The 24,763-nt window shown below is 58.7% G+C and overlaps 2 protein-coding genes across 11 annotated transcripts; one reads left to right on the top strand and one right to left on the bottom strand.

Annotated features, from left to right (window-relative positions):
* Positions 1 to 39: 39 nt before the first annotated feature.
* FLII (FLII, actin remodeling protein) lies at positions 40 to 15,026 on the bottom strand. 9 transcript variants are annotated; one of them, XM_025360940.1, is made up of 30 exons: positions 14,739 to 15,026; positions 13,010 to 13,120; positions 12,624 to 12,695; positions 11,289 to 11,369; positions 10,874 to 10,959; positions 10,625 to 10,786; positions 10,188 to 10,291; positions 9,652 to 9,827; positions 9,409 to 9,566; positions 8,581 to 8,665; positions 8,112 to 8,259; positions 7,794 to 7,930; positions 7,381 to 7,593; positions 6,947 to 7,126; positions 4,893 to 4,975; positions 4,694 to 4,768; positions 4,359 to 4,442; positions 4,109 to 4,280; positions 3,497 to 3,601; positions 3,225 to 3,416; positions 2,723 to 2,911; positions 2,468 to 2,607; positions 2,145 to 2,382; positions 1,859 to 2,013; positions 1,713 to 1,773; positions 1,473 to 1,601; positions 1,279 to 1,385; positions 1,090 to 1,195; positions 579 to 644; positions 40 to 497 (listed from the first exon to the last, which is right to left on the bottom strand). In XM_025360940.1, the coding sequence occupies exons 1-30, from the start codon at positions 14,799 to 14,801 to the stop codon at positions 363 to 365; spliced, it is 3,813 nt and encodes a 1,270-aa protein (XP_025216725.1). In that variant the 5' UTR covers positions 14,802 to 15,026; the 3' UTR covers positions 40 to 362. The 9 variants fall into 9 exon arrangements, with proteins under 9 accessions (XP_025216725.1, XP_025216726.1, XP_025216728.1 ...); XM_025360941.1 differs by having other exon boundaries at positions 7,794 to 7,927; XM_025360943.1 differs by having other exon boundaries at positions 13,010 to 13,227; positions 14,739 to 14,816.
* Positions 15,027 to 16,333: 1,307 nt separating this feature from the next.
* MIEF2 (mitochondrial elongation factor 2) lies at positions 16,334 to 21,602 on the top strand. Of its 2 annotated transcripts, none has more exons than XM_025361952.1 (4): positions 16,334 to 16,532; positions 18,520 to 18,673; positions 18,893 to 19,055; positions 19,525 to 21,602. In XM_025361952.1, exons 2-4 carry the CDS (start codon positions 18,527 to 18,529, stop codon positions 20,577 to 20,579), a joined length of 1,365 nt encoding a protein of 454 aa, XP_025217737.1. In that variant the 5' UTR covers positions 16,334 to 16,532; positions 18,520 to 18,526; the 3' UTR covers positions 20,580 to 21,602. The 2 variants fall into 2 exon arrangements, with proteins under 2 accessions (XP_025217737.1, XP_025217738.1); XM_025361953.1 differs by lacking the exon at positions 16,334 to 16,532 and adding an exon at positions 16,904 to 16,956.
* The last annotated feature ends 3,161 nt before the right edge of the window (positions 21,603 to 24,763 follow it).

The following is a 24,763-nucleotide window of genomic DNA, read 5'->3' as shown; positions in this document are numbered from 1 at the left end:
TTGGGGTTTTTTTCTGTTATTTTGTTAAAATTAGCGCCATTTTAATATTAAAAATACTGATTTTTAATATTGAAAATAAAAGCATTTAATATCTCTTAAAGGGCAGCCACATCTGCTTTATCCCTGGCAGAGAAGTGAGGGGGTTTCACACTGTGCTCACACTGTGGAGGGAGTCGGATTTCCCAGACCCCTGAGGGCACCTGTCAGGGTCATCCCCATTGGTGCTGCTTAAGGCTACTGGGGACTGTGGCACTGGACGTGGCTGGAGCAGGCATTGTCACCTCAGTATATTCTTTGCTAGCAGACAGTGGATGAGGGCCCCTTCCTCTTCCTCACCAAGCCTGGGGCTGTGCCAGCCTGTCTTAGGCCAGGGTCTTGCGGAAGGCACTCCAGGCATGGAAGCAGCGGGTAAAGGCGTGCTGCTCGTTGCCCTTGCGGACCAGGCGCAGCCGGCGCGGCCGCTCATGTTCCTTGGACCGCATGTGCTGGATATACACCTGGTAAGGGGACAGCGAGCCTTGGGTGATGACCCCGCCCTGCCCACAGGCCCACCTCGGCCCTCCCTCCACCCAGCTTACCTGGCAGGCCTTCAGGCTCAGCTTGATCTCCACCTGGCTAGTCTGGGTCCCCACCCACATGTAGACCTGTGGGGGCAGCAGAGGAGATACGGTCGCATGGGCGCCTGGGAACACCCCCTTGCTCCTGGCCCCAAATTTCCCATTTATAAGTCTATGGGCGGCCGGGCGCGGTGGCTCAAGCCTGTAATCCCAGCACTTTGGGAGGCCGAGGCGGGTGGATCACGAGGTCAGGAGATCGAGACCATCCGGGCTAACATGGTGAAACCCCGTCTCTACTAAAAATACAAAAAACTAGCCGGGCGTGGTGGCGGGCGCCTGTAGTCCCAGCTGCTCGGAGGCTGAGGCAGGAGAATGGCGTGAACCTGGGAGGCGGAGCTTGCAGTGAGCCGAGATCGCGCCACTGCACTCCAGCCTGGGTGACACAGCGCGAGACTCTGTCTCAAAAAAAAAAAAAAAAAAAAAAGTCTATGGGCGCCACCTCAGATGGGCAGGGCCAGTGGCAACATCGCACCTCTTGGCCGTTGTCTAGCAACATGATGTCATCATCTGCCAGGTCATCTTGACAAAAATCGGAGCATTTCTCAGTCACTGCGAAGTAGCCCTTCTCGTTGGAGCACCTGGGAATCAAGGGTCAAGGTGAGGCCAGAGGTCATAAGCAGCAGGGCCAGGACCGAGGGGAGGGTCGGGGCCCTGGCCTCACCGGAAGAGCCGTGTGTGCTTCATGTACTCGGCATCGTCGTCATAGGGCTTCTGTGCCCCAATGCCCACCCAGAAGAAGTTCTCAGGCTCCTCGCCTTCGTTGATAACCTGCGGGAAAGGCCAGTCCAGCCCAGGGCCCCTGCCTGCCCTGGCTCCCCTGTGTGTGCCCACCCGCCCGCCCGCCTGCCTCCTGACCTGCTTGCTGTAGGAGGTGTCAAACATGGTGTTCAGGATGTCTTCTGCCAACTTGGCTTCGTCAGGGTCTGATGCCCGGCCCACCCAGGCATACACGATGCCCTGGTTGTCGTCACTCTCAAAGGGAACCTGGGGAGTATGCAGGGGTGGGGGTGGGGGTGGGGGTGTTTGCAGCTGACTCAGCGCCCAAACACCCCACCCCTTGGTCCACGGAGCCCTGGCTCATACCCACAACCCCACCTTGAGGATGAAGCAGAACTCGGAGTTGAGAAGACTGGAGTCAGTGTTGATCTGGATGCACCTGTGGAAGGGATGGGGCATCAGCAAGGAGTCAGGCCTGGTTCCCTGACCCCTGCTCGCCACTGTGTCCTCCCCCAGCCAGGCACCGGGTGCAGAGGGCGCTGCCGTTGGTGCGGATCTGGTAGAGGCTGGGCTGCTGGGTGCCCTGGGCCGCCTTCCTCTTGCCCCGGTGGATGATGAACTTCCTCTTGAAATGGGACAGAAACTTGGGGTTCTCCTGCTGCTGCGTCATGCGTACCACCTGGGGATGTGGAAGTGTTAGGGGCAGCTCCCTGGACCCCCACCTTCCCTTCAGGAGCCTAACCTTCTCTGGGTCTGGGCCCCACCACACCCCTCCGCCTGGCCTCGGGCTCGCGGGGCTGCCAGGCACACCTCCAGCTTCCCAGGGAAGAGGCTCTCGAACTTCTTCTGCAGGCTGAAGGTGAAGGTGAGCCAGCCCATGTTGGAGGCTTCGCGGCCCTGCCAGAAGTACACAATGCACTGGAAGTCCTCCTCTGGCTGCTTCTCCTCTGCCTCAGCTGTTGCCTCCTCGCCTTCTTTGCCCTCGGCCTTCTCCTCCTCCTTGTCTTCCTTTTTTTCCTCCTCCTCATACTCCACGGGCACCCAGTACCTGCCGGGGTTGGAGGGTTGTGAGCAGGGGCTCGAGCCTTCAGCACCAGGGGAGGGACCTAGGGAAGGGAGTGCTGAGGTGGCACCTGCAGAGGAAGACGTAGCAGTCCTGCGTATAGAAGTGGCCAAACTCCTCTTCCGGCAGCCGTGCAAACTTCTTGCCCTCCAGCACGAAACCCTCCATGCCGTCTAGGTCTTCGTTCCACTCCTCCATCAGCTGCTCTGCCTGCAGGCGGCAGGGACCCGCCCCACGGCAGGTCTGAGTGCGCTGTGCGCATAGGCCCCGCCCTCGGCCCGCCCCCCGGCCCCGGCCCGCCCCCCGGCCTCGGCCCCGCCCCCACCTCCGCCAGCGACATGGGCGGCTGCCGCGGCAGGAAGAGCGCAGTGAGGTCAGCCTTCATCTGGTCTTTCTTCTCGGCGTCGCGTTTCACCTTCCCAGAGAGACCCGGGCTCTGCAGCACGGCCTCCGCGTTGCGCGTGTAGTCCACCGTCAACACGTCGTCCCAATTCTTGAACTTGGCCTTGAACACCTGCCAGGGAGGCCATCAACTAACCATAAGGGATGCGGCATGGTTAAGGTTAGGGTTGGAGGACGTAGCCTGAGGCTTGAGGCGGGACCCAAGGGAGATCTAGGGCGGGGCTTGGGAGGCGGGGCCTCGGACACGGAGGTAGGAATACGAGTGGCAGCTTGCAGACGGGGCGGGGTCTGGGCAGAGTCAGCAAAGAGGAGGTGGGTTTGGGCCCAGCTCTGTAGGGAGACAGTGGAACCACAGGAGTCAGGGCATGTCAGGATGTAAGGGTGTAAAGGCTGCTGGGGAGGGGCCTCCGAAGCAGCAAGCACACCTGCGCCTCGGTGCCCTCCAGGCTGCGGCTGACCGTGGCATGGCGTGGCCGGTGCAGCATCCCGCACAGCTCCTGACCCAGCTTGAGGGCAGCAGCGCGCACCAGGCGCGGGGACTTGCGGCCGAGCCAGATGAATACGTCAGACCAACAGTCCAGAATGTACACGCAGCGTGTGTCCAGCAGACTCTGCAGCTGCAGACCGGGAGCCTGGAGGTCAAAGCCCAGCCAACAGGGAGCGATCCGGCCCCGCGCCCTCCTCCTGCATCTCTTACCAGCCGCATTCTTGGCATCAGCTCCACCTTGGGACGCTGCTTATGTTCCACGGAGAGCTTGTAGTTGATCTGCGGCAGCTCCAGGTAGCCCAAGCCCAGGCCCACCTGGCAGGAAGGATGAGCATGGCAGGGAAGGGGTCTGGAGACAGGAACCTCACCCACACAGCCCTCTGCTCTGGAACCAGCCCTGCCCTGCAGCGTGGCTCACTGACTGCTCCCGTTTCCCCCTCCCTGTCAAGTCTTTTTAGGCATATCCTTTCAGAAGGGCTTTTAAATGCCTGCCCTCTCCAGGCCCTTCATGTCATTTCTAATTCTCTAACTTGTCCCTTTCCTGTTCACAAGAATCTGGATAATTGAGCCAAGGTTCCCAGCCCTGGCACTAGGCGCTTCTGTCTCCCCTCCCGCCCCACCATCCTGGAAAGACTCAGTCAGGCTACTTCTCGAAAGCAGCCTCCGGACCTTTGCTCATACTGTTTCTTGTCCAGAAGGTGGCACCCTCTCCCCACCAAAGTCGAGATGGAGCCCACGGCCAACTACATTGGTGTGTAGCCTATTCCCCCAGTCAGCGGGTCAACTTGGGAGGCCACGGTGGGCCTCAGCAGCAGGGCTCACCTTGTACAGCTTGGGCTGGGGCGGCCAGAAGTCATCAGGCACGTGCTTCTTGATCTCAGAGGGCTCCCCACCCAGTGCCTCCCAGAACTCTGGGAGCTCCTGGCCCTGCACCAGCAGTGTGATCTCGGCCTTCCCTTTCCGCTCATTCTTGTTAATTTTCTCTGCAAAGAGCCTGAGAGCAGGATGCAAAGTCATCAGCGAGGCTCGCACCCCTTTCCTTCGCACAAAAGACCCCACGGTATCCTCGTACCTGGCCTTGGTGGTGCTGCTCAGTGTGGCCTGGGCCCCCCGCCACACGTAGATGTCTAGCCCTCGGTCCAGAAGGAAAACAAACCTGGACAGGAAGGGGCAGGAAGGAGCTGTGATGGGGCATGGGGCAATGGTCACCCCATACTCCTGACCCCACCAAAAAAACCCCTCACCATGGGGTTTCTAGGTAAGCCTCAGGGATCCCCCGCTAAGCTCGTGGGCAGGAGTTAAAGGGGTTGCTAGAGAGCCTCCTCTTCTAAGAGGCCCACACCTGCCCCCACTGGTGGGGAGGAGGCTGAGGGTGAAGCACCTCCACCTCACATTGTTGGGGCTCACCTTGGGTCCAGAGAGGCTCCCTTGAGGGGCACAGGTTCCAACTTGATGTTCTTTTTCCCATACACACGATACATCCTGGGCGCAGGACAAGAGTGGCTCAGTGTAGGCACCAAGGGCCTAACTTAGGCCCAACACCCTCCCCTCCACCCCTTGCCAGCAGACTCCAGGTCCACGCCCCCCACTGCCCCCATGCCCTCACCTGGTGACGTAGTGCGTGTCTTCCACGGTGTAGAAGCCACTGGCTGTTCCACCCTCAATGTAGGAGATGTCGTTGTCAAACACCTGTGTGTGTGAGGGTATGGTTCTTCATCACTGAGCTGCTCCCTCCCCCACCAACCACTGCCTCTCGGGTGGGGTAGAGAGTTGCCTACAGGTGAATTGAGCTACAAATCTATGATGCCTGTAATCCCAGCACTTCAGGAGGCCGAGGTGGGTGGATCACCTGAGGTTGGGAGTTCGAGACCAGCCTGATCAATGTGGAGAAACCCCGTCTCTACTAAAAATACATAAATTAGCCAGGCATGGTGGCGCATGCCTATCATCCCAGCTACTCGGAAGGCTGAGGCAGGAGAACCACTTGAACCTGGGAGGTGAAGGCTGCAGTGAGCCGAGATCGGGCCTGGGCAATAAGAGCAAAACTCTGTCTTAAAAAAAAAACAACAGATCTGGCTGGGCACAGTGGCTCATGCCTGTAATCTTAGCAGTTTGGGAGGCCAAGGCGGGTGGATCACCTAAGGTCAGGAGTTCGAGATCAGCACTACTAAAAAAATACAAAAATTGGCCGGGCGCGGTGGCTCAAGCCTGTAATCCCAGCACTTTGGGAGGCCAAGGTGGGCGGATCACGAGGTCAGGAGATAGAGACCATCCTGGCTAACACGGTGAAACCCCGTCTCTACTAAAAAATACAAAAAACTAGCCGGGCGAGATGGCGGGCACCTGTAGTCCCAGCTACTCAGGAGGCTGAGGCAGGAGAATGGCGTGAACCCGGGAGGTAGAGCTTGCAGTGGGCTGAGATCCAGCCACTGCACTCCAGCCTCGGTGATAGAGCAAGACTCCGTCTCAAAAACAAACAAACAAACAAAAATTAGCTAGGCGTGGTGACACATGCTTGTAATCCCAGCTACTTGGGAGGCTGAGGCAAGAGAATCGCTTGAACCCTGGGGGCGGAGGTCGTGGTGAGCCAAGATTGTGCCACTGCACTCCAGCCTGGGCAACAGAGCGAGAGTCCGTCTAAGAAAAAAACATACACGGCTGGGCGCAGTGGCTCAAGCCTGTAATCCCAGCACTTTGGGAGGCCGAGGCGGGCGGATCACGAGGTCAGGAGATCGAGACCATCCTGGCTAACATGGTGAAACCCCGTCTCTACTAAAAATACAAAAAATTAGCTGGATGTGGTGGCAGGCGCCTGTTGTCCCAGCTACTCGGGAGGCTGAGGCTGGAGAATGGTGTGAATCCGGGAGGTGGAGCTTGCAGTGAGCCGAGATCGCGCCACTGCACTCCAGTCTGGGGACAGAGCAAGACTCTGTCTAAAAAAAAAAAAAAAAAAAAATACACGTGTGCCTATAAACATACACACATTGGGATGTTGGGATGTATGAAAAATATGGATGCGTTCACTCAAGTGTGTAAAGATGCCAGCAGCATGTTTAAATGCATGCATATCAGGGTACACAAGCAAGTGGGTTCATGGAAGAGTGGAAACCTGGGTGCATATGGGTAAAAAAATCTCAGGCGGGGGGTATTTGTACATAAACTCCATGTGTGTGTACATGCAAACATATGTCCAGGTATAACCAGCTGGTGGCTAACACTGCTCAGTAATTTATTCAAGACTGGACTCTGGTCCCACCCTTGGCCCCACCTCCTTGGCACCCAGGTGTGTCCCTGCCTCCTAATAACAGGTTTTGGCCTTGCCTCCTCACTGCTCTCGACAACACCCCTTCCAACCTACTCTCAGCTCCCGTGTCAGCCCATTGGTCTAGCTCCCGCGCCCAGCCTTGTACCCTTACCCTTGCCTGGCTGAATTCTGCCCCATGTTCCAGAACTCTCCTTTACTGACCCAGGCTTTGGCTACCTTAGCCCTCACCCTGCCATCTGCCTTAGGTCCCGCACAGTATCATTGATCCAGCCCCCTTTAATCCCAGCTCCCTACCTGCCCACCTGTTCTGCCTACCTTCCTTGGGCCCACTGCCCCTGCACCAGAGTTCTCTGGGTCCCCCACTCTGCCCACCCCCAATTTTAATGGGCTGGCACCTGCAGGAACTCCTCGCTCTCATCGCCCATCTCCTCCCGGACAGTGCGGCACTCGGCACCCAGGTAGTTGCGCAAGTTGACAGCGTGGATGGCAGAGCAAGCTTTCTTGTCAAGTGTGGCCTCCCCGCCAATCCAGTAGTAGATCTCCCAGTTGAGGGAGCCGCTGTCATCCAGAAAGGTCTGGAAGCCAAGGCACCGTCCACATCAGCCTTCGTCCTGGCTTTCCGGCCACCCCAGAGAGGCCACTCTGAATAGCACAGGCTTCCCAGCCCCAGGGGCTCTGTACTGCCCGTTTGTGCCCCTGGGCAGTACAAAGGTGCCTGGACCACCTCTAGCAGCCTGCCCACCTCCCACCTGGCCTCCCTGAACAAAACTCTAGACTTGGAAGGAAGGCACCGGGCCACATGGCCCCTAACAGCATGCCAGGCCCTCACCTTGAGCACGATGTAGCAGTCAGCCTCGTAGAACTTGCCGTGGAAGGCTTCCTCCACTAGCACAGGCACGAAGTTCTCGATCTGCCAGATGGTCAGGCCGGGAAGCTGGCCCACATCCTCCGTGAAGAACTCGGAGTAGTCAAGGCGTGGCTTCTCCAGGCCCTGGTCCCAGCGCCGCACCTTCCCGCCGGGGGCCCGGGCATCTGCGCTCTCCTGGGGGCAGAGTCAGAGCATGGCTTGACTCTGTGAAGCCACTCAGGCTAGTCTTTACTTGCTACCCACACCTCAGGGACTTTGCACAGCTGTTCTCTCTGCCCAGCGCCCCTCATCCCTCTTGGCCAGGGTCAAGGCCAGGGTCAGCCTTCAGTAGAAGTTAAGGCTCCCTGCCCTGTCCCAGCCCTGGCCTGGCTCACCTCCTGCTTTTTGTTCTTCTCCTGGGCAACATCTGACATGCCTTTCAGCACCTGCTTGGCCTGGTCATCCTGGGCTGAGTCCTTGCGCCTCCGCAGCCGCATCTTGCGAGCCATAGGGTCCTTGGGCCCACTCCCTGCTTAAGGGTGGGGCAAACAGCTGAGCCCTCACTGGGCCTGCTGCCCCCTTGGGCATGTGACCCACCAGGGGCCAACTCTACCCACCAGGGTTCAGAAAGCTGTACGCCACCCCATTTACATGGTGTCATCTGAGGCCTGGAGAGGAGTCCCTGCTCCCAGGCCAGATCCTTCCCTACTTACCAGCTGCAGCCGCGGCCACGGTAGCAGGGGAGGCACCTGCCAGCCGCAGCTGGTTCTGCAGCGAGAAGTCGATGTTGTACCACTCAGCGGCACGGTCCGCGGGCTTGGGCGGCATGACCAGGTTGGGGTTCTCCCGCACATCCAGGACCTGCCCCGTGGGGTGAGCAGAGCTGGCCCTGAGCCTGGGTCCCACCTCCCAGACACACCAATCCAGTTTCTTGCTCTTGTCTGCAGCCGCCAGGGCTGAGAGATCAGGGACCTGGGTTCTCCTCCCACCCACCTCTGGGGCTGGTTGGGGGTTTAAATGAGACTATGGAGTATACTCCGGATGCAGGGAGCTGGCCCACCTTCTCCCCACGGGCACCCTGGCACTGGCCACCCCCCTGAGGAGGCCTCTGCTGGGTCCCCCTTGCTCCAGGGCACACCCCTTGCTCATTTCTCTTGAGCCCTCTAGGCCAGCATGCCTGACCTCAATCTCCGTCAGGAAATGGATGGCTTCTGGGAGGGTCACCAGGCGGTTCTTGTTCAGGACAAGTCTCCTCAGCTTTGGGCACCTGTGAAGACAGGGCCGGCCAGGGCCTCAGGGAGGTGATGGACAAGGGGAAGTGGGCAGGAAACCCCTAGTCCCGGGCAGGGGAGGCAGGTAGGGTCAGAGGAACAGGCGGGGGTCTCTGTTCTCTGCCTGAAGGACTTCTCAGAGCCAAGAGACCATGTTATGGGCACTGTGACCTCCAGAAGGGGGGGGAAGCAACACTGCATTCCCACCTCATGTGGCCTTGTCCCTAACAGTGCCCTCCCAAGGGTGCTCTCAGGAGCTCAAGCTGGGAATGGCTGGCATGGGACTGTGGTCTTCATCCACAAAGGTGAATTAACCGGGCCGGGCGCGGTGGCTCACACCTGTAATCCCAGCACTTTGGGAAGCTGAGGCAGGTGGATCATTTGAGGGCAGGCGTTCAAGACCAGCCTGGCCAACATGGTGAGACCCCATCTCTACCAAAAATACAAAAATTAGCTGGGCGTGGTGGCACACGCCTGTAATCCCAGCTACTCAGGAGGCTGAGGCAGGAGATTCGCTTGAACCCGGGGCTCGGAGGCTGCTGTGAGCCGAGATTGCACCACTACATTCCAGCCTGGCCAACAGAGAGAGACTCTGTCTCCAAAAAAAAAAAAAAAAAAAAAAAAAATTAACCCATCTTCATTTTGTCTGCCTTGCACTGACCACAGGGTGGGCTCTGACTACGATCCTGGGGTTCTCTGTGCTGGGAGCGCCCCTGCTAGCCCCAGCCCTGCCCAGCACCTGCAGAGACTCTCAGGGATCAGCTCCAGGTTGTTGCTGGCAGCCATGAACTCCTCCAGGTTGGCGAGCTTGCCGATGCCCGAGGGCAGCCCGTCAAAGTCCAGCTTGTTGGAGTTCAGGTACAGCTTCTTCAGCTTGCTCAGCTTGCAAATGGCCGACTGGAGGGGGAATGGGCAGGGGTGGGAGGTCAGGGCCAGGCTCACCGCCTCCCTCCCATCCCCCTACCGAGGGCAGCAGACGCACGGGCAGTGAGGTGAGCTGATTTCGGGACAGGTTCAGAGTTTCCACGTGCACCCACTGGTCTATGCACAGGGACAGCTCTGTGATCTGGTTGCTGCTGAGGTTGAGGCGGCGCAGGCTGGGGAGGGTGTACAGGCACTCAGGCACCCGCGTCAGGTCGTTGCAGGACAGGTCCACATCTGGGGTGCAGGGTGGGGTGCATCAGCTGGGGCCCATACAGCAGGTGCCAGGGCAGCCAGCCCCAGTGTGAACCCCAACTCTGCCACCTCTGAGCTGCGTGGCCTCAGGCAAATGACGACTGCTGTGCGCCCAAGTTTCTCCATTTGGACAAACTCCCTCACACGGGGCTTGGGAGGGGTGTCTGGGCATAAAGTCAGTGTTAAGACATCATCATAATTGCAGAAGTCACTGTAACATAACTGCAGCTTTTTCCCTCCGGGCACTGGTCTGAGGAGCAGGGTTCAACCCCCTTCACCCATAAGGAAGCAAGAGGGCCCAGAGGAGGCCACAGCTCAGAGGGGCTCCTGGGGCTGCCTGACCTGCGAGGTTGCTCAGACCCTCGAGGCTGGTGGGGAGGTTACTCTGGGTGCGCTGGGTGCTCCGCAGGTGCAGGGTCTGTAGGGCGGTCATCGCTGGGAGCTGCCTGCCAGGGTGATGTGAGTGGTCAGGGCCAGGGCCCACCTAGGGGGTGTCAAGGGTGGGGCTTGGCAGGGCAGGACCAAGAGCACAGGGCCCTGAGGGTAGGTGTGAAGTCTCATCTGGCCAAAGGGACAAGCCCAAGGGTGGTTGCAGGGCGTGTAAGCGGGAAGACAGGACTGAGAGGTGAACATGATACTTAGGAGGTTGGAGACTGAGGGGTGCCGCCTGCATGGAGGGATGGCTCAGTGGAGAAGGGCTGGGGCTCTGGGAAGTTAAAGGGCCAGGCCGGACTCCTCAGGGTGGCTTCTGCAGGAGCGCGGCCCGAGGGGGCGCCCACCGGAGCTGTGCATGCAGCAGAGGGTTCCCATTGAGCACGAGCGTCTGCAGGTGCACCAGGCGGCGCATCTGCGGGGGCAGGCTCTCCAGGCGGTTCTCGCTGAGGTCCAGGTACAGCAGGTCGGTGAGGTTGATGAAGAGCTGGTTGGGGATGGTGTCGATACTACAGGTGGGGAGCAGGAGCCACCTGAGTCAGCACCGGCCACCCCCCCAGGGCCCACCTGCCCCCTGCCCCCGGCTGGCCTGGCACCTGTTGTGGCTGAGGTTCAGCACCAGCATGTTCTTGGCGTTCTCCAGCTCCCGCGGGCACTCCGTCAGCTGGTTGTGGCTCAAGTCCTGGGTAGAAGGGGCAAGACCCAGGTCAGGGGAGTCTCCACCCTGCCAGGCTTCTGCCAAGCTTGGGGATCAGGCCAGGGCACTGAGTTGGGTGTGGGGGTAGATGAGGGGGTTTCAGAGCCAAAGGGAAACAGTCAGGGACTTGGGAGGAAGAGTGCCTGGGTTAGGGATCTGACTCCAAAAGTGACCTCAGGCAAGGTACTATCCACTCCAAGACTCAGTTTTCCCATCTGCAAAATGGGATGACAATGGCCCCAGAGACTTTTATAGTGAGTGGGGATTGGATGGTCCGGCTAGCATAGGGGCCAGATGAGTGGGTAGCCACTGACCAGGACTGAGAGGTCATCTAGCTTGAAGATGTCATCGGGGACTCCGGAATTCTTCAGACAGTTGGCTCGGGCCACGATGGCCTGGGAATAAACCATAAGAGTCTATGATTCTTGGCTTCTACTCCCAGGAAGGAACAGAGAGTCTAGAGAGGGACACCTCCTCAGGAGGCTCACCAGAGGCCAGGCCTGAGGACTCTCTTACCTCTGGCCTTTGATCAAATAGCCCCCTCTCTTGGAGGGCTCTTACTAGCCTCCCAGTGAACTCCTATTCACACCTCAAAGCCCAGCTCAAATGTGCCCCAGAGCCCAGCACAGGGCCCTCAGGGAATCTTTTCTGTTCAAATAATTTCTCTTCTTCTTAATGCCAGAAGGTAAGACAGGGGTGAGGTCTGAGTCAGGGTTTTCAGAACAGAGGGAGAGAACTTGAAATCAGCATCTGGACTGAGAGGAAGCCTGCTTTCTCTCCCTAACTTAAGGCTGACACCTCCTTACACCTTACAGAGATGCAGAAAGCTTGAGCATGAGAGGGAACAGGGCCAGAGAATAGTGCTGTGACTGCAAGTGACAACGGGAGTCACTGGAGCTGCCCCGCCACTTCTCCAGTCCCAATGCCTGTGTGGCACCCTGCTGCTGCTTCCCGAGGTCACTGCTGCCCCTCCCAACCACTGCACTTGCAGATGAGATGCAGAAAGCAGAGGGGATTTGTACAAGGTCACATCGCCAGGAAGTGGCAAAGCCCAGCTTTGAACTCAGAGAGTCCAAGTCAGAAGCTGTGCCCTAAACATCTCCAGGGCTCTGACTTCAGATGGGAACGGCCCTTGTTGAGGCCTACAGGGTCTGGCCAAGGGCCTGATGCCCTGGGACGTTCAAGTCTTGGGTAGAAGGTACACGGTGCTCCTGACCAAACCCTACTCAACCCCAGCTCTACCACTGCCTGGCTCTGTGACCTGGGGCAAGTAATCTGCCTTGGTGGCCAAGTTTCTCTTCCGCAACATTAGTGGAGGGTTAGAGCATATGAAAAAATCCTAACAGAATAATGGGAACATGGCTCAGCCTGTATTGGTTATTATTGCCGTAGTTATTGTCCATAATGGCTGGTAAGATTTTGGATTTATCTTTTTCCCAAGAGAATTCTCTGATCCACATGGGTTACTTTACACAGGGCACTGCTGTAACCTCTAACAAGGGGGCCCCTCTTGTGACACCTGAGCCTCTGAGCCTGACACGGAGGTGGGCAGAGATGCTGGCCCAGCCTGGCGTCTGGCCCAGGCTTCATGTCCCTGGCCAGACCCTGGTCCCAACCCCAAGCCCGGTGGCCTCCCGGTCAGCACTCACGCGCAGTGACGGCAGGCTGGACAGTTCCCCGTGAAGCGTGGTCAGGTTGTTGTGGCTCACAGACAAGTGTTCCTGGGCCGGAATGGGGAGCACAGGCTCAGTACGGTGGATGGGGTGTCCAGAGTCCCCGCCTGCCTCCACAACTCTGCACCATCCAGGAAGGCCTCAGCCACGCTGGCCCAATTCCCCCTGCAGCCTCCCTCCCTCACGGACCCGGCCTCTTCTTGCATACCTCCCTGGACAGGGTGCCCACTCCCTTTCTTCCAGCTGTGCTCATAGCTGTCGGTGTTCTTCCTCTCTCTGGAGAAGTTGTTTGCCTTCTCCACAGGCTCTGCCCATCGGGCTTATCCACAGGGACCCTCCCCTGCCTGCCCAAAGCCCCTTACCAGCTTCTGCAGGGCAGCCAGTTCCTCGGGCAGGTAGCAGAGGCCAGTGCGGTTCAGCTTCAGCCATCGCAGGCTGGTCATGGCCTTGACATTCTCAGGGAAGTAGCCGCCCTGGGGGAAGGATGTCAAGGTGAAGCACAGAGCCCCTGCTCACCACCTTCTATGGCTCCTCCAGCCCATGGGAGCCTTTGGGGAGCCACAGAACCAATTCTCACCAGCTGTGAGAACACAGACAAGTCATTTCATCATTGCACCTCAATTTCTTCACCCATAGAATGGGACTAATAAAAGCCCCCCTGTGACAAAAGTGTTGGCCTAAGATTTGTCTATCCTACTGGATTCTGGGCCCCAGGAGGGCCAGGACAAAACTGGCTTGTTTCAGGTGAGAGCCCAGCAGCCGGCACTGTGGTTAGCTCTGCTCAAATTCCTTCACCCAGCATTCCACGCTCTGACTGGAGGCCTGGGGTAGGGGATTCCCCCCTCCAAGCCTTTGCAAAGGCCCCACCTGTACCCTCACTCTGCCATCAGCACACAGGCGATTCACACAGCCAGGGCCAAACTCTTGCTTGTGGAGACCGTGGCTCCCCACCCTGCAGGGCAGGGCCGCATCACTGCACTCCCCCAGTGTGTGAACGCCCACCTTGGCACCCAGCCCTTGTGGCACCAAGTCTGGGGCAGCACGTGCCTTCAGTGCCCGCGGCTGGTATTCCTCTCCCCCTAGGGCCACATTCCCAGCTGGTGACTCAGACTCTCCCAGTTCAGCAAAGAGGAACAGAGACCCCAGGTTAGGGTGGTGGGGATGGGGTCAGGGAAAAGTGGTGTGGCCACTTGTACTTGGGGTCAAAAGTGTGTACACATGCAGGTAAACGCAGGAAAAACCTGCGTTTTTGTCCTCAGCCGCAGACTGACAACCCAGGTAGACCCTGCCAGTCACCCACCCTGAAGGTGAGGCTGACCCTCCAGCCAGCTCTTCCCTCCTCTCTTTTTCTGCTTCCCCTATGGTACGGCGATGCCTGTCTCATTCCTGAGTCCTGGAACCACCTCCCGCCCCACCCACTGGCTACAGAGGGCTGGGCTCCGTCATTTTCTCTCTCAGTACAGCAGCTGCTCAGACAACTGCCACCCAGCACCTGGCACACCCGCCTGACACACTCTCCACACCAGCAAATCTCACTACACCCCTTGCATCCAAGGAGGCGACTTTTTAAGCCCTTTCACCGGCTGAGAAAGCCCGGGCTCTGAGAGGGGAAGTGATCTGAGAGGCCCAGGATCACACAGGATGGCGGGTGGCGGTGGCGGTGGCGGGGAGAGGGCAGTGATGAGTCGGCTCCACACCCGCCCCTGGGCTGCCAGGCCGCCATCCCTGAGTCAGGGCCTGGCTTGGGCGTGTGACCTCTGGGGGACGGGGAGGCTCGCCCGACCCCCAGGCCACCATCCAGCCCAGACGGATAACACGGACGCGGGGTGGGGGCTCCCGGCCGGGTCCCCGGCGGGACTCCGAGCCCAAGCGTCCGTCCTGGGCCTGCCCGGCCTCGGTCTCCCCGTAAAGGCACCGGGCGGAGGCCTCGGAGGTCCATTCCTGGCCAGGGGAGAGCCCCACCCCCGCCCCGGCCGCAGTCCCGGGGACGCGCAGGGCCTGGAGCCGGGCGAGACAGGAAGCGGAGGCCAAGCGGGCCGGACGCAAGAGAAGGCCTGCAGGGAGGCCCGGCACGCGCCCGGTCCAGCTCACCTTGAAGTCGTTGCCGCTGAGGTCCACGCCACGCACGAACGGCAGCACCCCGGTGGCCTCCATGGCGCCCCTCTCGCTGCCGGGCCGGGCAGGGCTAAGGAGCGCCGGGGCGGGGGCGGTGCGGGGAGCCACGGGCTGGGCCAGCGCCGGCCCCGCCCCTTTAACCCGCCCGCGCCCGTCGCTTTCCGCCGGGAAGTGTAGGCTTTAGGCCTCTTAGGGCCTCAGTTTCTCCGTCTGTTCGAAGACTGCAGTGGCATCAAGGAGTGCTGGGCGTCTCCTGTGCAGGAGCTGGAGGCTTCCACCATCTCCAGGCTTAAGTCCCAGCGTCTCAGGGTAGGGGCCGTAACGGCCGCTGGGCCAGGCACCGTCCCCTGTACTGCTGCAGCACATGAAGCTGGCCCTGACCTCGGAGAGATTCTAAACCCCGGCCCCGGGTCGCAGGGGCCCAGGAAGTGCCTGTACTTGGCTGACCGGTGGTAGTGAGACACCTGGCTCCTCGGGTCCTAGCTCTCCAGCTTCTGGACTTAGTTTCCTCATGTGTTGTTTTTATTTTGTTGAGACAGGGTCTTCTTGCTCTGCCGCCCAGGCTGGAGTGCAGTGGTGTGATCATAGCTCACTGCAGCCTCGAACTCCTGGGCTCAGCCTCCCGATTAGCTGGGACTATAGGCGCAGACCACCACACCTGGCTAAATTTATTTTTGTTTTTTTGTAGACACGAAGGTCTTGCTATGTTGCCCAGGCTGGTCTTGATGTCCTGGCCTCAAGTGATCCTCCGGTCTCAGCTTCTCAGAGTGCTGGGATGACAGGCGTGAGCCACCGCGCCCTACCCAGTTTCCTCATTTGTAAAATGCTTCCTAAGATTGTCACCATAAGTAAATGAACAAAGAATGCACGTGTAGCCTGCAGCATACAGCAGGCGCTCAGTGAGTGGCAGGTTATTATTCCGTTTTGTTTTGTGTGCCAGGTTTATTACTCCCACTTAGTGTCAGCACCCCTGTGCTCGTGCCTCCCTACAAAGGGAGGGTCCAGAAGAGAAGCATCTGTCTTGGTCCCTGCTGTTCACAGGGGGCTCGCCCTGGCTGACACATAGCAGGACCCCGATAAATGAGCCACAGCGGTTATATACCCAGCCATGCTTCGTAGGCGAGGAGGGGGTCTAGTGTCCCCATTTTACAGGAGAAAAACAGGCCCAGGTGGAGAATGGCCCACATAAGCTCGCACGGAGCAGGTGGCAGGGGTAGGCACTTTCGCCACACTGTGCCTCGCAGGCCCACAGTTAAGAACGAGGCCACCAAGACGCTCTCTCGCAGAGGTGATCTAACAGGTTGGATGTGCCGGGCCTCTAGCCATGTGCAGCCTCTCTACCTGGCTCCCGGAAGGAACGGGGGCCCAGACAGCTTTTTCCACACCGGAGGCTCACATTACAACGCACAGACTTCCCGGAGGGCTGCCTGTCACATCACCTGGTCGCAGGCTCGGAATGCAGCCCTGCACCTTTAAATTCGGACTGCGTCAGGGAGTCCCGCCCCGAAGGGAGCGCGTCTGTCGGCTGGGGGGCGGGGCCTGCCCTTCATTGGCTGAACCGCGCAGTATTTTGGCACCTGTGCTCCGAACTCGAGCGCTCCGATTGGACTTAGGGCCTGCTTGTCTGCGTGCTGCGAAGTCCGCGGCCGCCCCCGGGGGCCCTCGACGTTGGGTTCCAGGGTCCTTCACGTTCCAGTCTCAGGCTGGTTCGAGCTCAGGGACCGTGGTCCCGCGGCCTCCTCCGGTTGTTGTGCGGAAGCTGCGACGCAGGTACAGCTGGAGCGCGGCGGGGCGGCCCCCAGGGTCACCCGGCTCAGGGCTTGGCGCGCGACTGAACGCGGATCGGAGGCGTGGCCCGCGGTCACGGCTGGGGAAGGCGGGGAGGGGACCTTTGGGGGACCAAGGGCCGCGTTCGAATCCCAGCCCAGCCCCCTTCCCCTCTCGGTCTCTTAGTTTCCCTGCGAACGGGGCGTCACCCGCCCACCTAGGGCTGCTGCTGCGGGCTGCACCGCCCGGGCCCACGGCAGGCGCGTTTGGCAGAGGAGGGAAGGCCAGACGGCCTCCAGGGCCTCGTTGGGCAAACTCGGGTTGTTTTCAGCCACCCGTGCCCTCTCCCGCTTCCCGGAGCTGGATGGCTGTGGGCTGAGGCCTGAACGACCCCGCCAGTGGTGGGGCTGAGTCCCAATTTAGACAGGTTGGGAGTATTTAAAGCGCTTTACAGTTTGCAAAGTAGATTCCTGGTCTCTCTGGGGGTGGGTGGCAGTATTGATTCCCGAGTCACGGATGAGGAGACTGAAACCGGCCTTGGGGCCGTGGCGGGTCACCCGGTTGGCCTGGGATCTCCCCAGAGACCGTCTTATTTTTAGTCTGGGGCGAATAGGCGGGTGTACGGGGCTGAGTCACACAGCGCTTCGGGCTTCAGCTACTCCAGGCATCTGGTCACCTGGCAACTGGGCCCCTGGCACCGACACTCTGGCAGGGCAGGTAGAAGTCCTTGGTGCCCGGGCAGGCTGTGACCTCATGGTCATCTGCTCAGGCCTCCCTGGGAGAGTTCTGCCTGGTGTCTAACTGATGTCCGAAGGTCACAGCCCAGCTCATCTCCCAGGGCCTGAGGGCAGTGTCCCCCTCGCAGAACGTGAGGAACGTGGACTGGGCCCTAGGTCTTTGCCTCCACTTCCCAAGTGCTGGGCCCCACCCAGCCACACACTTCAAGCCTGCCCACATCTGCCCTCCCTGCTGGGTATGCCATCTTACAGGTGAGCAAACGGGCTGGGCCCAGGCCCTCACCTTCCTTTCTCTGTTGCTTGGCCTCCCGGCAGCTGAGAAGCATCACCCACCACTACCTACACATTGTCCCAAGACTGAGAGGCCCAGAGAGCCCTCTGTACAGAGGCACTGGGCAGCCCTTTCTGCCCTGCCAAAGGGGCTTCAACCCTGAGAAGCACATCTGCATTGGCCTGCCCAGGCAGCTCGGGCCGTGTCACTCTGCCTGTGCTCTGACTCGGTAGCTCTGCCTCTTGGGGCTACCCTGTCAAGATTTGGAGGGTAACTGGTTCCAGTGGTCCCCCAGACTGGCTGGGGCCCCAAATTGTTCGTCTTCTCTGGACTTTGGGCTCTTCTGAAGAGGTTATCATAGAGGGCTGCCGTGCCCTCTGGTTAGGGACCTTCAGATGAGGCTGCTGCCGAGGACCTGGCCACCTGGCACAGGGAGAATCCGTCAGACTCTGTGAGTGATGAGAGTCTGGAGGCCTTGCAGTCGTGGGTTGGAGACCTCACCACTCACTTGTGAGCTGGCAGCCTGTGGCTCTGTAACATAGGGATGGAGATGATGACACCCTGGTGATGTCAGAGGTCCTGGAGGGTGGGCTCCAGGGAGAGCGGCCCCTTCCTCTACCTGCACAAGCCTCAGGGCCTTTGCGAGCTTCTTTCCAGGGAGTGGGTTGTTTGCAGCTTTGGGGGAGGGGGCTTGGCAGCTCCCTTATCTCCTCGTGAGAGATGGGGGCTTGGGGCCCCAAAACCCAAGTTCATATCCCATCCCTGCCCTTTCTTAGGTACTTTACATGGTTTCCCAGGACCTCGGTGTCCTCCCCTGTGGATGGGTGGCCCCTTTCTCTTGAGAAATTCTCAGAAAGCCCCCCTCATGGGCTGAGCTCTCTTACCCAGCATAAGGACAGCCAGAGCACCTGCCCACAGCAGCCCCTCTCCCAGCCTGGCCACCTGCACCTGAGCTGCCCCTTCACCCCTGGCTCTCTTACAGGCAGACCATGGCAGAGTTCTCCCAGAAACGGGGGAAGCGACGTGGCGACGAGGGGCTGGGCAGCATGGTGGACTTCCTCCTGGCCAATGCCCGCCTGGTGCTGGGCGTGGGCGGGGCTGCTGTGCTGGGCATTGCCACCCTGGCCGTGAAGCGGGTAAGGCCAGGTGGGTGGGTCATGCCTGAGGCTCCTACAGGAGGACAACAGGGTTGGGCTTTTCAGAGGGGCCCTGGGGAGGGGTGGGGACTGCCCAAGGCCTTCATGGGAGCCCAGGGCACCTGCTTCTCCACCCTGCACCCTGGTCTCCTTTGCCCCTGGGCTTTGCTATGGCTGCCCAGACTTCATATACACTGATCTCTGTGACTCTGCCTGTAGTTCATTGACAGGGCCACTAGCCCACGGGACGAGGATGACACCAAGGGAGACAGCTGGAAGGAACTGAGCCTGCTCAAGGCCACACCACACCTGCAGCCCCGGCCTCCACCTGCTGCCCTCAGCCAGCCAGTGTTGCCCTTGGCCCCCTCGCCCTCTGCCCCAGGTGAGTGGCACTCCTTCCCCTCTGTTGGTGTCACATTCGAGAGACGCAGCCCAGGCTTTGCCCTGACTGACTGTGCGGCCCTGTGCGAGTCCCTGCTTCTCTCTGGGTTGTGGGCTCCTCAGACATTTAATGGGGGTGGGGTTTCTTTGCCCTGCTCCTGGAGCAAAGTGGCAGCGTTGTGATGGTGGGGAGCTTTAGATGGGGAAACTGAGGCCCAGAGGGGCGTGACTTACCTACCTACTCTGCATGAAGCTGTTTTAGCCATAGGGCCAGGGTGTTGGACTCTGGGACAATGAGAACTCGTCACCAAGCGCTCACTATATGTGAGGACCTGAACTGAGTGCCTTCTCAGGTGCCATTGCAGGTGAGGAAAGTGAGGCCCTGGGACGTCACACAGCTAGCGGTCGGTGGTGTTTTCTTAACTAATCACAGGCTGTTCCGACATGTTCCCCGCCCCTTCACTCTGCAGAGGGGCCTGCAGAAACTGGTCCTGAGGTGACACCACAGCTCAGCTCCCCAGCACCGCTGTGTCTGACACTGCAGGAGAGGCTGCTGGCCTTCGAGCGGGACCATGTGACCATCCCAGCAGCCCAGGTGGCTTTGGCCAAACAGCTGGCTGGCGACATTGCCCTGGAGCTGCAGGCCTACTTTCAGAGCAAGTTCCCGGAACTGCCCTTTGGGGCATTTGTGCCTGGGGGGCCGCTGTATGATGGGCTGCAGGCAGGGGCCGCGGACCACGTGCGTCTCCTGGTGCCACTGGTGCTGGAGCCGGGCCTATGGAGCCTGGTGCCGGGCGTGGACACTGTGGCGAGGGACCCTCGCTGCTGGGCCGTGCGCAGGACTCAGCTTGAGTTCTGCCCCCGCGGGAGCAGCCCCTGGGACCGCTTCCTGGTCGGGGGCTACCTCTCTTCCCGCATCCTGCTGGAGCTACTCCGCAAGGCGCTGGCTGCGTCTGTCAACTGGCCGGCCATTGGCAGCCTTCTTGGGTGCCTGATCTGGCCCAGCATGGCCTCAGAGGAGCTGCTGCTCGAGGTGCAGCACGAGCGCCTGGAGCTCACCGTGGCTGTGCTTGTGGCAGTCCCTGGGGCCAATGCTGACGACCGCCTCCTCTTGGCCTGGCCCCTGGAGGGGCTGGCGGGGAACCTCTGGCTGCAGGACCTGTATCCAGTGGAGGCTGCAAGGCTGCGAGCCCTGGACGACCATGACGCTGGGACCCGCCGTCGGCTGCTGCTGCTGCTGTGTGCTGTCTGCCGTGGCTGCTCGGCCCTGGGGCAGCTGGGCCGGGGTCACCTGACCCAGGTGGTCCTGCGTCTGGGGGAGGACAATGTGGACTGGACGGAGGAGGCCTTGGGTGAGCGCTTCCTGCAAGCCCTGGAACTGCTCATCGGCAGCCTGGAGCAGGCCAGCCTGCCCTGCCACTTCAACCCCAGCGTGAACCTCTTCAGCAGCTTGCGTGAGGAGGAGATTGACGACATTGGCTATGCGCTGTACAGTGGCCTACAGGAGCCCGAGGGGCTGCTCTAGGTGGGTGGGAACGGGTGGCTGGCGTGTTTTCTAACGCTGGGAAGCTGCGCCCACCTCCCTTCCGGGGATTTGAATAGTGGTTTTTCTCTAGCTTTTAGCCAGAACAAAAGAGGGTACATTACTTAAACCCAGGGCATCGGGATGTGCTTGGGCTATGGTGGCCGTAAACCCTGAGCCCAGAGAGCTTGGGTCACTGTCACCTGAGTACGGCTGGGCTGGCTCAGGCAGCTTGGAGTGCCAGCCATTTCTGCAAGCACCTTTTCAGCCCTTGGGGCCAACCCCAGGACCTTGGCTCTGTCCATCACCAGCAACCAATCCACCGACAGAATGTGGTTTCTGCCATCCTGGGCAGAAGCTAAAGGCCAACTTCACATTTCTGCTGAGAGAAGGTGACTTACCGCCTTCTCCGGCCCCAGCTCCAGGCGTTTTGAGGCCTCTGGTGCCTGGTGGTAGGTATGGTGTGTTTGTTCTGTCCCCCGGGCGCTGGAGTCACCTGGTGTCCCTGAATGACAGCTTTTTGGCTGTTAAAGGATGGCGTTTTCCTGCTGTCTTCTGTGCGTTTAGTTTTCTTGTTGTGTTCTCGAGCCCTGGAGCAGGAGCTCAGTGTGACTTGCTACCCACCTGATACCTCAGGGCAAGGCCCTTTTTCCCCCCAGCCAGGTGAGTGTTTTCTTCAAGCAGCTGAGGGCCCTGCGGGAGCCGAGGCTCTGTGCTGCGCCCCCAGCCCACAGCTGGGGCATATCACTGGAGCTGTTCCAGGCCCCACTGGAGAGCAGAGGGCCTGATCCCCCACCAGAGGGGTCCGGTGCGCAGAGCCGGCCTCCCAGTGTGCCAAAATGAACTGCTCTCAGCCGATGGCTGTATTCTGACTTTGAAGCCCGTTAGAGGTAGCAGGGGGGCTAGAGGAGGGAGATTCCACCTCCCTTCCCAAGTGACCCTCCTCCTGCCTCTGGTATCCTTCCTGCTGAAACGAAGCTCTGCTTCGAAGAGGTCAACAAGAATAAAAGAAAATTCTAACGTGTAACTCAGGCTGGATAAGGGGGTCTTGGCGCTTTCATACGCAGCTGTTGGGGGTTTCCTGTAAGTCCTGTGGCTTGTCCTGGCACTTAGGCAAGGGTGCTTGAGGTCAATTGGAGGTGGTAGAGTTTACTTTAAAAAGTAGCATCTTGGCCGGGTGCGCTGGCTCAAACCCATAATCCCAGCACATTGGGAGGCCGAGGTGGGCGGATCCCGGGGTCAAGAGATCCAGACCATCCTGGCCAACATGGTGAAACCCCATCTCTACTAAAAAGATAAAAATTAGCTGGGTGTGGTGGCGGGCGCCTGTAGTCCCAGCTACTTGGGAGGCCAAGGCAGGGGAATCGCTTAAATCCGGGAGGTGGAGGTTGCAGTGAGCCGAGATCACACCACTGCACTCCAGACTGGCGACAAATAAATAAATAAATAAATAAATAAATAAATAAGCATTTTGGCCAGGTGCCGTGGCTCACGCCTGTAATCCCAGCACTTTGGGAGGCCAAGGTAAGTGGATCACCTGAGGTTGGGAATTCAAGACCAGCCTGACTAACGTGGAGAAACTCCGTTTCTACTAAAAATTCAAAAAATATTAGCTGGGCGTGGTGGTGCATGCATGTAATCCCAGCTACTTGGGAGGCTGAGGCAGAAGAATTGCTTGAACCCGGGAGGCAGAGGTTGTGGTGAGCTGAGATCGCGCCATTGCACTCCAGCCTAGGCAACAAGAATGAAACTCCGTCTCAAAAATAAAAAAAAAAAAAAATCATCTCAGTCTGTTTGGGCTGTGATAACAAAATGCCATAGACTAGGTGGCTTATAAACATCAGAAATTTATGTCTGACCATTTTGGAGGCTAGAAGTCCAAGAATGAGTCACAAACAGATCCCATGTTTGGTGAGGGCCCACATACTGGTTCATAGGTGTCCCCATGTAGCTGTCCTCGTGGAGGAAGCGGGGAAATGCTCTCCTGGGGTCTCTAAAGGAAACTAAGCCCACCCATGGGGTGGGGGCCCACACTCATGATTGAATCACTTCCCAAAGGCCCCATCTGCTGTTAGCAGTGCCTTGGGGGTTAGGATCTCAACATACAAGTTTAAGGGGACACAAACTTTCTGTGACAAGTACGGTACGTGGAAGGAACAGATGAAAAGCTTTGTGTTGCTTTAGTACTGGGAACCAACCAGTTTGGGATGTTTCTTCCTGCAAGGCTGAACCGAGCCCCACACCATACTTTCTGTAATCAGTGGGCTGTTGATGGCCCTTCAGCCATGCCGATCAGTTTTTAGAAACTTGTGTTTGTTTTTTTTTTCTTTTGAGACGGAGTCTCTGTCACCGAGGCTGGGGTGCAATGGCGCGATCTTGGCTCACTGCAATCTCTGCCTCCCAGGGTTAAAGCAATTCTGCCTCAGCCTCCCGAGTAGCTGGGACTACAGGTGCGCACTACCACGCTCGGCTAATTTTTGTGTTTTTAGTAGAGATGGATTTTCACCATGTTGGCCAGGATGGTCTCAATCTCTTGACCTCATGATCTGCCTGCCTTGGCCTCCCAAAGTGCTGGGATTACAGGCATGGGCGACCGCACCCGGCCAGGAACCTGTGTTCTCTACCTCCCCTTGCACCTCTCTGTGGCTGCACAAGTGGGGAGGAAACTTGCCCCGCCTTGCGCAGGTGAGGCCAGGGCATCTTATCCCCCCCACCCCCAAGAGCCAAAGCCAGGGCTCACTTTCTGTCACCAGATGACAGATGTGGGCTGGGGAGGGCTCTGGTCTGCATGCACGGCTGCTTCCAGCCTAGCTGTGCCACTTGCGCCCTGCTGGTCCTTCCCCCACTTACGTCCTGAGGGGACTCCTCTACCCCTTCCAGCTGTGACCGCAGGACCCAAGGGAAGCAGAACCGTGCCGAGCAAATGGAATAGTGGTGTAGGCCTCTGGGTGTTGGGTGCAGGGCAGGGGGCGGGCACAAGGGCTCCTTGCTGAGGATATTATAAGGGTCCAAGGCAGGAGATACTTGACCAAGGTCCATTCCAATCACTTGATGCCTTCATGCTGGAGAGCTTTGAGTAGTTTCCCTGGCAGTGGAGGGGCAGCAAGGGAGCAGTCTGGGGCAGAGCCTATGCCTCAGTCTTCTCATCTTTTAACTGGGGGGTCACGCAATGCCCAATCCCAGGTGCTTGTGACGATTAACTGGGATAGGCAGTGCTAACGTAATGCCTGGGAATGAGGACTGGTGGGCCTAGTTGTGCCTCACCCTCCAGCCACATCCAAGCCCCAGCACAGCAAGGTGCTCCCAGCTGCCAGGCCAGCCCCTGGTCAGAGTGCAGCTGTCCGGGAAGCAAGCTCAGTCTAGAGTCCCTCTCCTTAGATGGCCAGACCCCAACACAAGCCTGATGTAGGCCAATCTGTAGAGGCTACTTGCTTCAGGTAGCTCTAAATTTGCCATCTCAAACCATGGCTTAAAAAAAAAAAAAGAAAAATCCAGGATAAGTTAAAAGCATTCATGGTTCATGTTCATGGTTCCATCACCTAGCCAAGGTTAATGTCTGGGTCTTCCGTTTCTAGCCAGAGAAATGGAAACAAATCAGTTTTGCTAAGAACTTTGCATGACCTCAGGCCCTGGGCTGCTGGGTCTTGGGCTGTCCTGATGGGCTGTGAAATCTCACCCACTCCCTTCCCCACAAGGCAAGGACAGCCCCCGCCCTGCCTGCCTGGGAGCAGGGTATGGGCTTGCCCAGGCCTCAGTGTCTTAACACTCAGAACCTTTGGCTGTGGTGACTCAAATTCCTTGTTTTACTTTCACCAAGTGACCCAGAGCCAGGAGCCTTGATGACTGTGGTAAGGCAGTGACTACCCCTGCTCAGAATGCAAGGATCGCTAGGGAAGACTGTAGAAGAAAAAGGACTCCAAAAATGGAGAATCTAAATGTAGTCGTTTGAAAATGTCACCCATAGATCCTCTGCCCCTAACTCTGATAAATTTCACCAAATAGCATTTCCTTTTTCTAAATCCACTTGTATGCACTTCACACTTCTCTTCAGGAAAACTTAGCTGTGGGATTGTCCTCAAACGGGGACCATTTATTCCCGTAGAGCTGACCTGTTCAGAGCTCGTTTCCCTATCTGCTGCTAATATTTTAAAAAGCAAACAAAAACAGCCAGGTATGGTGGCTTATGC

The sequence above is a fragment of the Theropithecus gelada genome, chromosome 16 (assembly GCF_003255815.1).
Source record: "Theropithecus gelada isolate Dixy chromosome 16, Tgel_1.0, whole genome shotgun sequence".
Classification (NCBI taxonomy): domain Eukaryota; kingdom Metazoa; phylum Chordata; class Mammalia; order Primates; family Cercopithecidae; genus Theropithecus; species Theropithecus gelada.
The sequence above is the reverse complement of the archived record's forward strand: the minus strand, read 5'-3'. Positions and strand labels throughout refer to the sequence as shown.